Raw genomic sequence first — 12679 nt, 5'->3', positions numbered from 1 at the left:
AGTTGACCTTTCTGTACACCCCAGTTATAGCTGTAACACTACATTCTGCATTCTCGCTCTTCCTTCCCTATGTATGGTATGCTTGACTGTATAGCATGCAAGAAACAATACTTTCCATTGTATACCAATACATGCGACAATAATATGTCAAATCCTGCTTTGTATATTCCTATGCTGAAAATGCAATACAAATTCTCATCAAATTAATATCAAATCCTCCCAGAATCACAAAAATAATCACCCATTCCATATTGTCCTGGGTGGTTGGCAAGTAGTATTTGTTTTGCTCAATCCCATCATTAATTTAGACCAAAGCTTGCTCAGAACCTGACTAGCCATAATGCTTACGTTCAGCCATCTATCCAGAAGGACAACTAAAAACTTGATGTCTGATCTCTTCACTGGATGAAAATTGACAGGTGGTACTGCTTAAACTTCCATTAACCCAGGAAGCCAGCTCATGTTTCCGGCGTAACAAAAATATCTTTTGTCCCAATAATTGAGTCCCTAGCAGCAAAACATGTAATGTCATAATTTAGGACAGTAAGTAAACCATTGGTTTAACTTTCAGGAGAGCCCATTATTATAGCAACCAGATTTATGTCCCAGCAGCTCCAGGTTTGTCTGTTCCAGAAGCTAACTAACAATCTCATTCCTTCTTTCACCTCAGAATCACAGGTCAAGAAACAAAGCCCTCTTGTCTGGATGGTCATATAATGCCATAAAAAAAGCTAGCAATACAAATCAGGTAAATAATTCCAATCCATTATTGGAGGTCATTAAACACCAAATATTTGAAGCTTATTTTATCTCCATCACTCCTCTCCCCCACCCCACTCTCCCACTTGTGTCCAGTGCCATCCCTTTACAGATTGGTTACCTGCTGTGAGTAAGGTTGCAGTGTATCAAGAAGGTCTCGCCATTTTCATACAAGATGTAAAGTGGATAGACCTGAACCTCTGCTTTGGAGCGTCGGCCAGGAGCAGTTGTCAAAGGGCCAAAGTCAAACGCAACTGCTGTCTCCCCCAGTGATGCTGTGTACGATCTACAGTGGAACAGTTAGGAATGTTAGTGTCTGAAGGAACTGCATCTCTTCTCCACATATTAATTTAACAGGAAAGGGAGAAAATTTGCATTAATAAAGATATGCTACCATGTTTCAGGTCAAAGAGCACACCAGTTCTAGCATAGCAAATGAAGTGGAAACAGGAGCTGAACCAAGGGCTGGTAGACATCTAGGAAAGCAGCAGCCACAACACAATTAGGTTCAAAACAAAAGTAACAGTCAGACCAAAAATCATGAAGACTGGAAAAGTAACCAGTGTCAACAAATTTTAAACACCAGTCTAGATAAAACGTTAAACAAAAACTACACGAAGACTGGGTGCAGTACAGATTACTGGACAAGTAATCCAAAGGTGTTGACTAATAATCAAGAAAACTTGAGATTAAATCCCACCCTAGCCATTTGAGAAGTTGAATTCAGCTTATTTTTAAATCGGGAAATAAAAACTTAATCAATCTGAAGCTGTCAAATTGCTGCAAAAACCAAACCGGTTCATTAACTTGTCTTAGAAAAGGAAATTTTCCATCCTTACCCTATCTGACTCATTCCAGTTGCACACCACAGGGAAATTAAGAGCAAATAGAAAGCGACCTAGCAAGCTATTCAGTTGGAGGGCCAGGCCTAAATGCCAGCAACACCCACACCTTAACAATTAGAAGTTTTAGATTTTTCTATGCTGTTATTATAAGAACATGGAGCAGGAGCAGGAGTAGGCCATCTGGCCCCTCGAGCCTGCCCCGCCATTCAATAAGATCATGGCTGATCTTTTCATGGACTCAGCTCCACTTACCGGCCCGCTCACCATAACCCTTAATTCCTTTACTGTTCAAAAATGGATCTATCCTTGCCTTAAAAACATTCAATGAGGTAGCCTCAACTACTTCACTGGGCAGAGAATTCCACAAATTCACAACCCTTTGGGTGAAGAAGTTTCTGCTCAGCTCAGTCCTAGATTTGCTCCCCCCCACCTTATTTTGAGGCCATACCCCCTAGTTCTAGTTTCACCTGTCAATGAAAAGAACTCTGCTTCTATCTTATCTATTCCCTTCATAATCTTTTTTGTTTCTATAGGATCTCCCTTCATTCTTCTGAATTCCAATGAGAATAGCCCCAGTCTACTCAGTCTCTTCTCATGAGCCAACCCTCTCAACTCCAGAATCAACTTAGTGAATCTTCTTTGTACCCACTCCAGTGCCAGTATATCCTTTCTCAAGTAAGGAGACCAAAACATAAGAACATAAGAAATAGGAGCAGGAGTAGGCCATCTAGCCCTTCGGGCCTGCCCCACCATTCAATAAGGTCATGGCTAATCTGAAGTGGATCAGTTCCACTTTACCGCTCTCTCCCCATAACCCTTAATTCCCTTGTCTATCAGAAACCTATCTACCCGTGACTTAAATATATTTAGTGAGGTAGCCTCCACCACTTCAACGGGCAGCGAATTCCAGAGATTCACCACCCTTTGAGTGAAGAAGTTCCTCCTCAACTCCGATCTAAACTGCTCCCCTCTTATCTTGAAAACTGTACACAGTATTCCAGGTGTGGCCTCACCAGCATCTTATACAGCTGCAACATCACTGTTTTTAAACTCCATCCTTCTAGCAACGAAGGACAAAATTCTATTTGCCTTCTTAAATACCTGCTGCAACTTTTTGTGATTATATGCTAAGATATTACTCACAAGTTGGTGGGCAGCACAGTGGCAAACACTGCTGCCCAACAGTGCCAGGGACCAGGGTTTGATTTCCAGCTTGGGTCACTGTCTTGTGGAGTTTGCATGTTCTCCGCGTATCTGTGTGGGTTTCCTCCCACAGTCCAAAGACATGACGGTTAAGTTGACTGGCCATGCTAAATTGCCCCTTCGTGTCAGAGGGTTAGTAGGGTAAATACATAACGTTATGGGGATAGGGCCTGGGTGAGATTGCGGTCGGTGCAGACCTAATGGACCAAGTGGGCTCCTTCTGCAGTGTAGATTCTATAAAAAAGTTACTTTGAAGTGCACCCTATATGCAGCAGGGTACCACACTAAACTGTCAACCTAGATTTTGTGCTCAAATCATTGAATGCAGTTTGAACCCAAACAACACCCGAGCCAGTGAGTGAGTCAGACAATTAATCTGATCCAGAAGCATATGATTCCTTTCCCATTGTAACCAGGAAGCATGCAATCCAAAGTCCAAGCCACACTATTTCGCTCCCATCACATCTATTGAAGCCAGAAAAAGCACATGCATTTCTGTACCGCTTTATCAAACATGTAATCAAATAAAAAGTCACTCCAATCCTAACAGTCCATTAATAAATGAGAACAAACCTATTTTAATACTGTCAGAAATCCTTACAACTTTGCACAAGATATACTGATCTTTGTAAGATGCAAATAGGTTAAAAAAACTGTTATAAAGATATGGCCGAATCCAGGTTCAATATATGGAGCACTAAATATATAATAATGCCATTTAATTTAACAGTTTGGCTCCACCACAGATGTAGTGTAACATGTATTCTGGGAATCACAATATAAAAATGATATTTGAATCCTGGAAAGGAAGCAGCAACGGCCAAGGCGGCCTGAGAGGTTTAATTTGGATGAAAAGTTTAAAACAAAAGTCCTGACCAGGAAAGGAACATCAGAGGTTATAGCTGGTTTAAGCAGGTACATAGTAAAGTATTGTTTCCACTGGTCAGCAGTTTAAACTCAGAATACAGGCTTCTCTGCAGTTGATAAAGTTGAAGAGTAACTCATCTCAGACTGGCTCAATGGCAGCAATTTTGTCTTCAGGTCAAAAGCCGTGTTCAATCACCTTGCTTTAGGATGTAACCTGGGCTAACTATTCAGTAACAAAACGCTAGAAATAATCAAATTTGGCAGCATCTGCGGGGACAGAAACATTTAACAGACTTAACATTTCAGGCCGATGACCATTCACAAGAATTGATATTTCAGTCAATAAAACAGTGCTGCGTCGTCAGCGGTGCTGTCTTCCATACAAGAAATTAGGTCCCACCTGTGTGCCCGTTTCAATGCATATAAAGGATCTCATAACACTGTTCAAGTAACTGGGGAATTTTCCTGGTTTCCTAGGCAATATTTATCCCTCAGCCAATATAAATCCATGAGTCATTCATCTCACGAACGTGTCTGTGACCTTGCAGTGCACAAACTGACTGCTGTAGCTGCCTACATTACATCCAATCGCTGTTTTCAGGTAATTTGCTGGCTGTAAATTGCTTTGGATCATCCTCAGGACAGGAAAGAAGCTGCTGAAGTGCAGGTTCTTTCATTAGACAGTAGTTTTGTACTTTCAGCTGCAACATCTGAGAGCCAACTTTGGAGGAACACAAATCACAAGTGTCAAATAAATAACTAATTTATAGTTGGGGTCAAGATGGATCAGGCAGTGATCATTTCTCAGTTTAGTTTATAATTTCTATATTCAAAAAGCAGGAAAGTGAAAATTATGACGGCAGAACTATCAAAACAACAATTATCATTACCTTGTGGCTGGTACAATACTGTCCTCTTCACACTGATTAAGGCTGAACCTCTTCACTGGAGTCTGTGGCTGCTTTAAATCATAGAACCTATGACGAGAGAATTCATTAGTTCTGGTTAGAGAACAAATTTTGCCTGCGCTATTTTGATCCTCAAAGTGGGCAGAGATGTGACAATGGAGCAGCAAAAAAAAAAGGTTCCTGTTTCAGAGACTCGTTTTTAACAATAAATGCTCCCAGGTCATTCAAGTGGTTCAATGCGGAGTAAACCTACCAGCTACTCTGTTCCAATAACATGCTGCCCCAAGTTCACATGCAGTGCCTTGCACTGCAGCAGAGACATTTTTCCATTTCTTACACCAACTTGAATGAAAACAAAAATAGGAACTGTTTTAGGCTGTGGCCTTTTAGGTGTGAAGGATTGGGAGAGCTTCAAAAGTCAACACAAAGTGATTAAATGCTAAAACGGACTACGAAAAGAAGCTAACAGAAAACAAGCACCAATACCAAAAGATTCTACAAATATATAAAGAGGAAGAGAATAGTGAAAGTACATGTTGGCCCTTTAGAGGATGAAATGGTAGGGTAATAATGGGAAACTCAGATGGCAGAGGCACAGAACCAATACTTTGTCTCTGTCTTCACAGTAGAAGATAGTAATAAAGTCCCTGGGACCTGATGGTCTACACCCTAACAGAGGTGACAGCAGAGATAGCAGATGCATTAGTTATGATATTCCATAACTCCCTGGATTCTGGAAAGGTACTGGTGGACTGGAAACATGCTAAAGTGATGCCCTTATTCAAGAGGGGAGAGGGACAAAAAGTGGGAAACTATAGACCAGTCAGCTTGATCTCTGTGGTGGGAAAATGCTGGAGTCAATCATTGAGGAAATGACTCAGCATCTGGAAAAGCAAAGCTCAACTCAGCAGTGTCAGCATGGTTTTGTGAATGGCAAGTCTTGTTTGACAAATCAGCTAAAATTCTTTTGAGGATGTAACCAGCAAGGTCAATAACAGAGATCCTGTGCATGTGATCCATCTGGACTTCCAGAAAGCATTTGAAAAGGTGCCCCCACAAGAGACTGATCAACAAGGTTAGATCCCAAGGGGTTGGGGGTCGTGTCATGGCTTGGATTGAGGATTGGCTGACTGATAGGAAGAGAGGATTGAAATAAAAAGATCCTTCTCTAGATGGCAATCTGTAATTAGTGGGTCCTGCAGGGTTCAGTTCTCAGACCACAACTCTTTGCAATCTATATCAATGATCTATGAGCAGAATAACAATGAAATTTACTGACAACACGAAAATTGTTGGAAGAGCAGGCGATAAGGGAATAAAAAGTTTACAAATGAATATTGACAGGCCAGGGCAACAGACCAGAATCTGGCAGATGGAGTCTGATGTGGATAAACGTGAGGTTATCCATGTTGTTCAGAAAACTAATATTCAAATTACTATTTAAAAAGATTCAAAAGTTGACTGTGCAGAGGGATCTGGGTGTCTTTGTGCAAGAGTCTCAGAAAGTGGGTATGCAGGTGCATAATAGTCTAAGGAAGGCAGATGGAATTATTGCATTTATTGCAAAGGATCTGGAGTATAAAAGTAGAGAAGTATTGTTACAATTCTATAAGGCATTGGTGAGACGACACTTGTAATTTGTGTTCCGTTTTGGTCACCTTCTTGGAGGAGGGATGTGGCACTGGAGATGGTTCAGAAAAGATTCACTGGATTGATTCCAGGTTTGAAGGGGCTGTTGTATGAAGAGCGGTTGAGTATCTTGGGCTTGTACTCGCTGGAGTACAGAAGAATGAGGGGGGGATTTATTGAGGTATATAAAATATTCAATGGTATTGGTAAAGTAAATGTTAACCAAACGTTCCCCCTTTTGGAACAGTCTAGGACAAGTTACAGTTATAGATGCAGGTGGGTGGCGGGGGGAGGTGGAAAGGAGGGGGGAGGTTCAAGACAGAGATAAGGAGCAACTACTTCTCACTGACAGTTGTGAATCTATGGAACTCACTGTCCCAGAGTGCAGTGGATGCAGAATCAATGGATTCAAGAAAGAGATAGATAAATATTTGATCAAAAGCAACATAAAGGGCAATGGGGAAAAAGCAGGGAAGTGGAATTAGGATGAGATGGAGATCAGCCATGATCATATGGACTGGCAGCGCAGACCTGAAGGACTGAATTGCCTTCTCTTGCTCCTAATTCCTACATTGGTATGTTCCTATGACCCTTGCACACTAGTAAAAAGTCTGACAACACCAGGTTTAAGTCCAACCAATTTATTTGATTTATTTCAAATAAATCGGTCGGACTTAAACCTGGTGTTGTCAGACTTTTTATTGTGTTTACCCCAGTCCAACGCCGGCATATCCACGCCTTGCACACTAACCAGGGCCTGGAGAACGAGTTAACATACAGGATTCTTTCAGCCAGACTTATTAAAAGAGTGACAGTGGTTAGTATTGCCACCTCAGTGCCAGAGGCCCCAGGTCAATTTTGGCCTCAGGTGATTGTTACTTTTCATGTCCCACAGGGCTCTGTATTGAGGCCTCAACTATTCATCTTTAAAACTGTGTGGAGTTTGCGTGTTTCCTCCAGGTGCTCCAATTTCCTCCCACACTCCAAAGATGTGCAGGTTAGGCTGATGGGCAATTTAGCATGGCCACTTAGTGTCAGGGGGATTAGCAGGGTAAATATGTGGGATACAGACCGAGTGGGATTGTTGTTGGTGCAGACTTGATGCACCGAATGGCCTCCTCCTATACTGTAGGATTCTACGAAAACAGTCTGCCTGGTACATCAAATGTAATTTCTGACTTCCCTTGAGCAAGGGGAAACTAGTGGAGAGCTGCTAAACAAACATTTCTTTCCCAATAAATGGGAATGGTTTTAAAGGCTTTGTGTTATCTTAGGTTTCCTCAATCCAATATAGACAGCTAGCTTGGTGATTCAGTACAGGAATACTATGTTATACAGCATCAATATAAAACAGTACAACTTTCAAATCAAATAATTTGATTGGGCTAATACAATATATTACCTTAAAGAGTTGTCAGAAGTCAACATGACAACGTGCGGTTCCTCAGTTTCACTAGGGTACCAAGAAGCATGCTTCACAGTCAGTGATGTTGAACTAGTAAAGAGTCTTTCAGCTATAGGAACTGTTCTGCAATTTCAAAAATAAGAGCAGTTTAGTGCCCAAGTTATTTTGTTCTTTTTATGGAATTATGACTACACAAAGTATAAATATCTTCACTGTTTTATTAAGACATTTTGCTTGTTACTCAACCCAGGAAACTGTAACCCCCAAAATAGACATTGGGAAGAATTTCAAGCCGTCAATAAATGATCTTGGTTCAAAGCCACAAACTCAAGCCTGAACAGGAAATTGTAACCCTGTCAACTCAAAAATACTCAAAAAGACTTGTTGATACAGTCAGGATTGTCACCATATTTGGGATATTTCATCAAGCAAATTTGATAGAGGTAGCATGACCAGTTTCTAAACGACTAAGCAAAATTTAGTCTCATTTTTAAAAAGTACAATCTTAACAAAACACACAAAAGCCGATTTAAAAAAAACAAACATTTGAACAGCCAACGAGTAATACACAGCTCTATATTACTCCACACACTCTCTCCAACAGTACAAAATCCTTGTCATTTCTACATCACTTCGGCTCTGAGGAGTCACACAGACTCCGAACATTAACCCTATCTTCTCTCTCTACAGATGCTGCCAGACTTGCAGAGTTTTTCCAGCATTTCCTGTTTGTATTTCAGATTTCAAGCACCCGCAGTATTTGGCTTATCACAGTGCAATAAAGAAATAACTGCCTTGGCAAATTTTATTCGATTGTGTGAACTTCAGAAATTAACTGCTTAAATAGAGGCGGCACATTGGATAGCATTGCTGCCTCTCATTGCCAGGGATCCAGATTCAACTCTGGCCTTGGGTGAAAATCTGTGTGGCGTTTGCAAGTTCTCCTCATGTCTGTATGTGTTTCCTCCTACAGTACAAAGATGTGTAGGTTAGGCGGATTGGACATGCCCCTTAGTATCTCAGGGTATGTAGGGTTAGCGTAGTTACGGAGATGGGATGGGCTGGGGGTAAGATGCTGAGAGACAGTGCAGACTCAATGGACCAAATGGCCTCCTTCTGCACTGTAGGGATTCTATGATTCTATAACATAGTTCATGCTAGTTCAGTGGTTGTGCTTTTGATACTTCATATCCTTTGGCAGGGTACAAAATGCTTCCTTCAGTTACTTTCCATTGCAGGTCACCGTACACATGGAATACACATGCCATCATCTAAAGTGATTTCACTTCCTCAAGAGCATAAAGGGATCAAAAAAAAAACTCACCGACAATTGATCTTCTCTTTACCACCTTCAAATTCAGACCTCTTGCCCCATCGTTGGGGCAGCTCCATCACCATTATGCCTTTAGTTCCAATCAGGAGTATATGATGCTGCGTTGGACTGAGCAGAATTTCATTAACGTCAAATATGGGTACGTTAATACATTGGAACACCTGCACATAAACAAGAGAAACAATTCAAACTTGTAATGTGTAATCTGTATGTTATGTACATCACTAGGTAATGTCTGAAGGAATTCAAAAACAATGAATGGCTTTGGGGTAATATGGCTGTTGCTTTGGATTACATCAGCATCACAATGGGCTCTTAACCTAGATTATGATTTTAGTTTTAGTTTTAGGATTATACTTGATCCAACAACTGCCACTGAGGCTGGTTGATTTAGTAACAGCTGACCCATAAAAACAAGAGAACTGAGGCGGCCAAGCAGACACCAATTTAGATGATTGCTTTGGACGGCACAGTTAAGCCACAAAGTTTTTTTCCCCAGGGGAGATGGTTACAAAACCCTATGGTAGCCATCCCTATGCTCCTCCTCCCCCCCTTCCAATGCACACCCCTCCTCTCCCTCCCAATCCACCCCACCCACCCCTCCCCCACCCCTTCTCCCCCGCCGTCCCATCCTGTCCCCCCCCCGACCCTACTTCCAACCACCCACCCACCCTCACTCTCCCTCCCATCATTGCCTACAAATAAAGTTTTAGAGGACTGCAGTATAGCCAGTGTTGTTCCATGGTTTTAAGAAGGGCAGTAAAAAGTCTGACAACACCAGGTTTTAGTCCAACCGATTTATTTGATAATAAACTCACAAGCTTTCGGGGTTAGCCCCTTCGTCAGGTGAATGGAGAGTTCTGGCCTCCGACAGAGCATATAAAGCACAGACAGTTTAGAGATTACTGATTAGAATGCGAATCCTTACACCTAACCTGCTGTTCAAGACCTGAAGTGGCTGACAATGTGAGTGGAAGGAGCACTGATCACAGGTTAAAGAGATGTGTATTGTCTCCAGACAGTACAGTAAGTGAGGTTTTGCAAACCCAGGCAAGTCACGGGGGTTACAGATAGTGCGACATAAACCCAAGATCCCTGTTGAGACCGTCCTCATGTGTTTAATTCCGCCTCTGACCTTCGGGTAAGCATTCTCCAAGGCAGCCTTCACGACACACGACAGCGCAGAGTCGCTGAACAGAGACTGATAGCCAAGTTCCGCACACATGAGGACGGTCTCAACAGGGATCTTGGGTTCACGTCGCACTATCTGTAACCCCCGTGACTCGCCTGGGTTTGCAAAACCTCACTTACTGTACTGTCTGGAGACAATACACATCTCTTTAACCTGTGATCAGTGCTCCTTCCACTCACATTGTCAGCCACTTCAGGTCTTGAACAGCAGGTTAGGTGTAAGGATTCACATTCTAATCAGTAATCTCTAAACTGTCTGTGCTTTATATGCTCTGTCGGAGGCCAGAACTCTCCATCCACCTGACGAAGGGGCTAACCCTGAAAGCTTGTGAGTTTACTATCAAATAAATCAGTTGGACTAAAACCTGGTGTTGTCAGACTTTTTACTGTGTTTACACCAGTCCAACGCCGGCATACCCACTTTAAGAAGGGCAGCAGAGATAATCCAGAAAACTATCGGCGAGATTTATGTCAGTGGCAGGGAAATTATTGGAGAAGATTCTTAGGGACAGGATTTACTCACATTTGGAAACAATGATAGACAGCATGGTTGTGTGAAGCAGAGGTTATGCCTCACTAACTTGATTGAGTTTTTGACGAAGTGACGAAGATGATAGATGAGGAAAAGGCAGTGGATGTTGTACACATGGACTTCAATAAACCTTTGACAAGGTACCTCATGGCAGACTAGTATGAAAGGTTAAGTCATACAGAATTAGAGGAGATGGCAAGATGGATACAGAACTGGCTTGGCCATAGAAGACAGAGGGGAGAAGTAATAGAAATTACAGAAACCCTACAGTACAGAGAGAGGCCATTCAGCCTATCAAGTCTGCACTGACCACAATCCCACCCAGGGCTTACCCCCATATCCCGACATATTTACCCACTAATTCCTCTAACCTACGCATCTCAGGACACTAAGGGCAAGTTTCAGCATGGCCAATCAACCGAACCCACACATCTTTCGGACTGCGGGAGGAAACCGGAGCACCAGGAGGAAACCTTTGCAGACACGGGGAGAATGTGCAAACTCTACACAGACAGCAACCTGAGCCGCGAATCAAACCCAGGACCCTGGAGCTATGAAGCAGCAGTGATAACCACTGTGCTGCCGTGCCACCCCAAAAGCTAGTGGCTTTTGCTACCGAATAAACCTGTTGGACTTTAACCTGGTGTTGAGAGACTTCTTACTAGGTTTCTTTTACACAGAGGGTGGTGACTGTCTGGAATGCACTGCTCAGGAGGTGGTGGGAGCAGGTACAAAAGCGGCATTTAAGGGGCAATTAGACAAATACATGAATAGGATGGGAATGGGAGGATATGGACTCCATAAGTGCATACAGTTTTAGTTTAGAACATAGAACATTACAGCGCAGTACAGACCCTTCGGCCCTCAATGTTGCGCCAACTAGTGGAACCAATCTAATGACCCTCTAACCTAAACTATTCCAATGTTATCCATATGCCTATCCACTGACCATTTGAACGCCCTTAAAGTTGGCGAGTCCACAACTGCTGCAGGCAGGGCATTCCATGCCCTTACTACCCTCTGAGTAACGACCTACCTCTGACATCCATCCTATGATTACCACCCCTCAATTTAAAACTATGTCCCCTCACGTTAGCCATCACTGTCCGAGGAAAAAAGGCTCTCACTATCCACCCTGTCTAACCCTCTGATCATCTTGTATGCCTCAATTAGATCACCTCGTAACCTTCTTCTCTCCAACGAAAACAACCTCAAGTCCCTCAGCCTCTCCTCATAAGACCTTCCCACCATACCAGGCAACATCCTGGTAAACCTCCTCTGCACCATTTCCAATGCCTCCACATCCTTCTTATAATGCGGCGACCAGAACCGTACGCGATACTCCCAAGTGCGGCCGCACCAGAGTTTTGTACAGCTGCAACACGGCCTCACGGCTCCGAAATTCAATCCCTCTACCAATAAAAGCTAACACGCCGTACGCCTTCTTAACAACCGTATCAACCTGGGTGCCAACTTTCAGGGAGTTATGCACATGTACCCCGAGATCTCTCTGCTCGTCGACGCTACCGAGAGTCCTTCCGTTAGCCCTATGTTCTGTAGTCCTGTTACCCTTACCAAAGTGAATCACCCCACACTTTTCCGTATTAAACTGCATTTGCCACCTCTCAGCCCAGCCCTGCATCTTATCGATGTCCCTCTGCAAACTGTAACATCCATCCTCACAGTTTAGTTGGGACATCATGATCGGTGCAGACTTGGTGGGTGCAGGGCCTGCTCCTGCGCTGCACTGTTCTCCTCCCTCCCCCACCACCAGCTCACCTGGTAGAAGTTTAAGCCCTGGTTGAGGTTCCTGATGTTGGTGGTGTACAGCACGCACTCATTCTCATCCCAGAACAAAAGGTCACTGTCAACACAGGCGACGATGTTCCTGACGGTCTGATCCCGGTGCCTTTCGCCATGCTTCAGGCGCTCTAGCAGCGGGTGGTTGAGGAGCTCTGCCCACCAGCGCTCGCACACCTCCGCCATCTTGTTCCCGCCCACCCCGGC

At 43.2% G+C, this 12679-nt stretch overlaps 1 protein-coding gene across 2 annotated transcripts in view; it reads right to left on the bottom strand.

Moving 5' to 3' along the window:
- Nucleotides 1-12667, bottom strand: part of nup88 (nucleoporin 88) — a 53568-nt gene extending 40901 nt beyond the window's left edge. For both annotated transcript variants that reach the window (XM_080210637.1, XM_080210638.1), the window contains exons 1-5: nt 12452-12667; nt 8941-9110; nt 7614-7739; nt 4565-4651; nt 881-1045 (exon numbers count right to left, since the gene is read on the bottom strand). In XM_080210637.1, the coding sequence (XP_080066763.1) occupies nt 881-1045; nt 4565-4651; nt 7614-7739; nt 8941-9110; nt 12452-12658 (755 nt within the window). In that variant the 5' untranslated portion in view covers nt 12659-12667. The remainder of the gene's footprint in view (nt 1-880; nt 1046-4564; nt 4652-7613; nt 7740-8940; nt 9111-12451) is intronic.
- Nucleotides 12668-12679: the final 12 nt, after the last annotated feature.

Source organism: Carcharhinus amblyrhynchos, chromosome 23 (assembly GCF_965287045.1).
Source record: "Carcharhinus amblyrhynchos chromosome 23, sCarAmb.v2.hapA, whole genome shotgun sequence".
Taxonomy (NCBI): domain Eukaryota; kingdom Metazoa; phylum Chordata; class Chondrichthyes; order Carcharhiniformes; family Carcharhinidae; genus Carcharhinus; species Carcharhinus amblyrhynchos.
The sequence above is the reverse complement of the archived record's forward strand: the minus strand, read 5'-3'. Positions and strand labels throughout refer to the sequence as shown.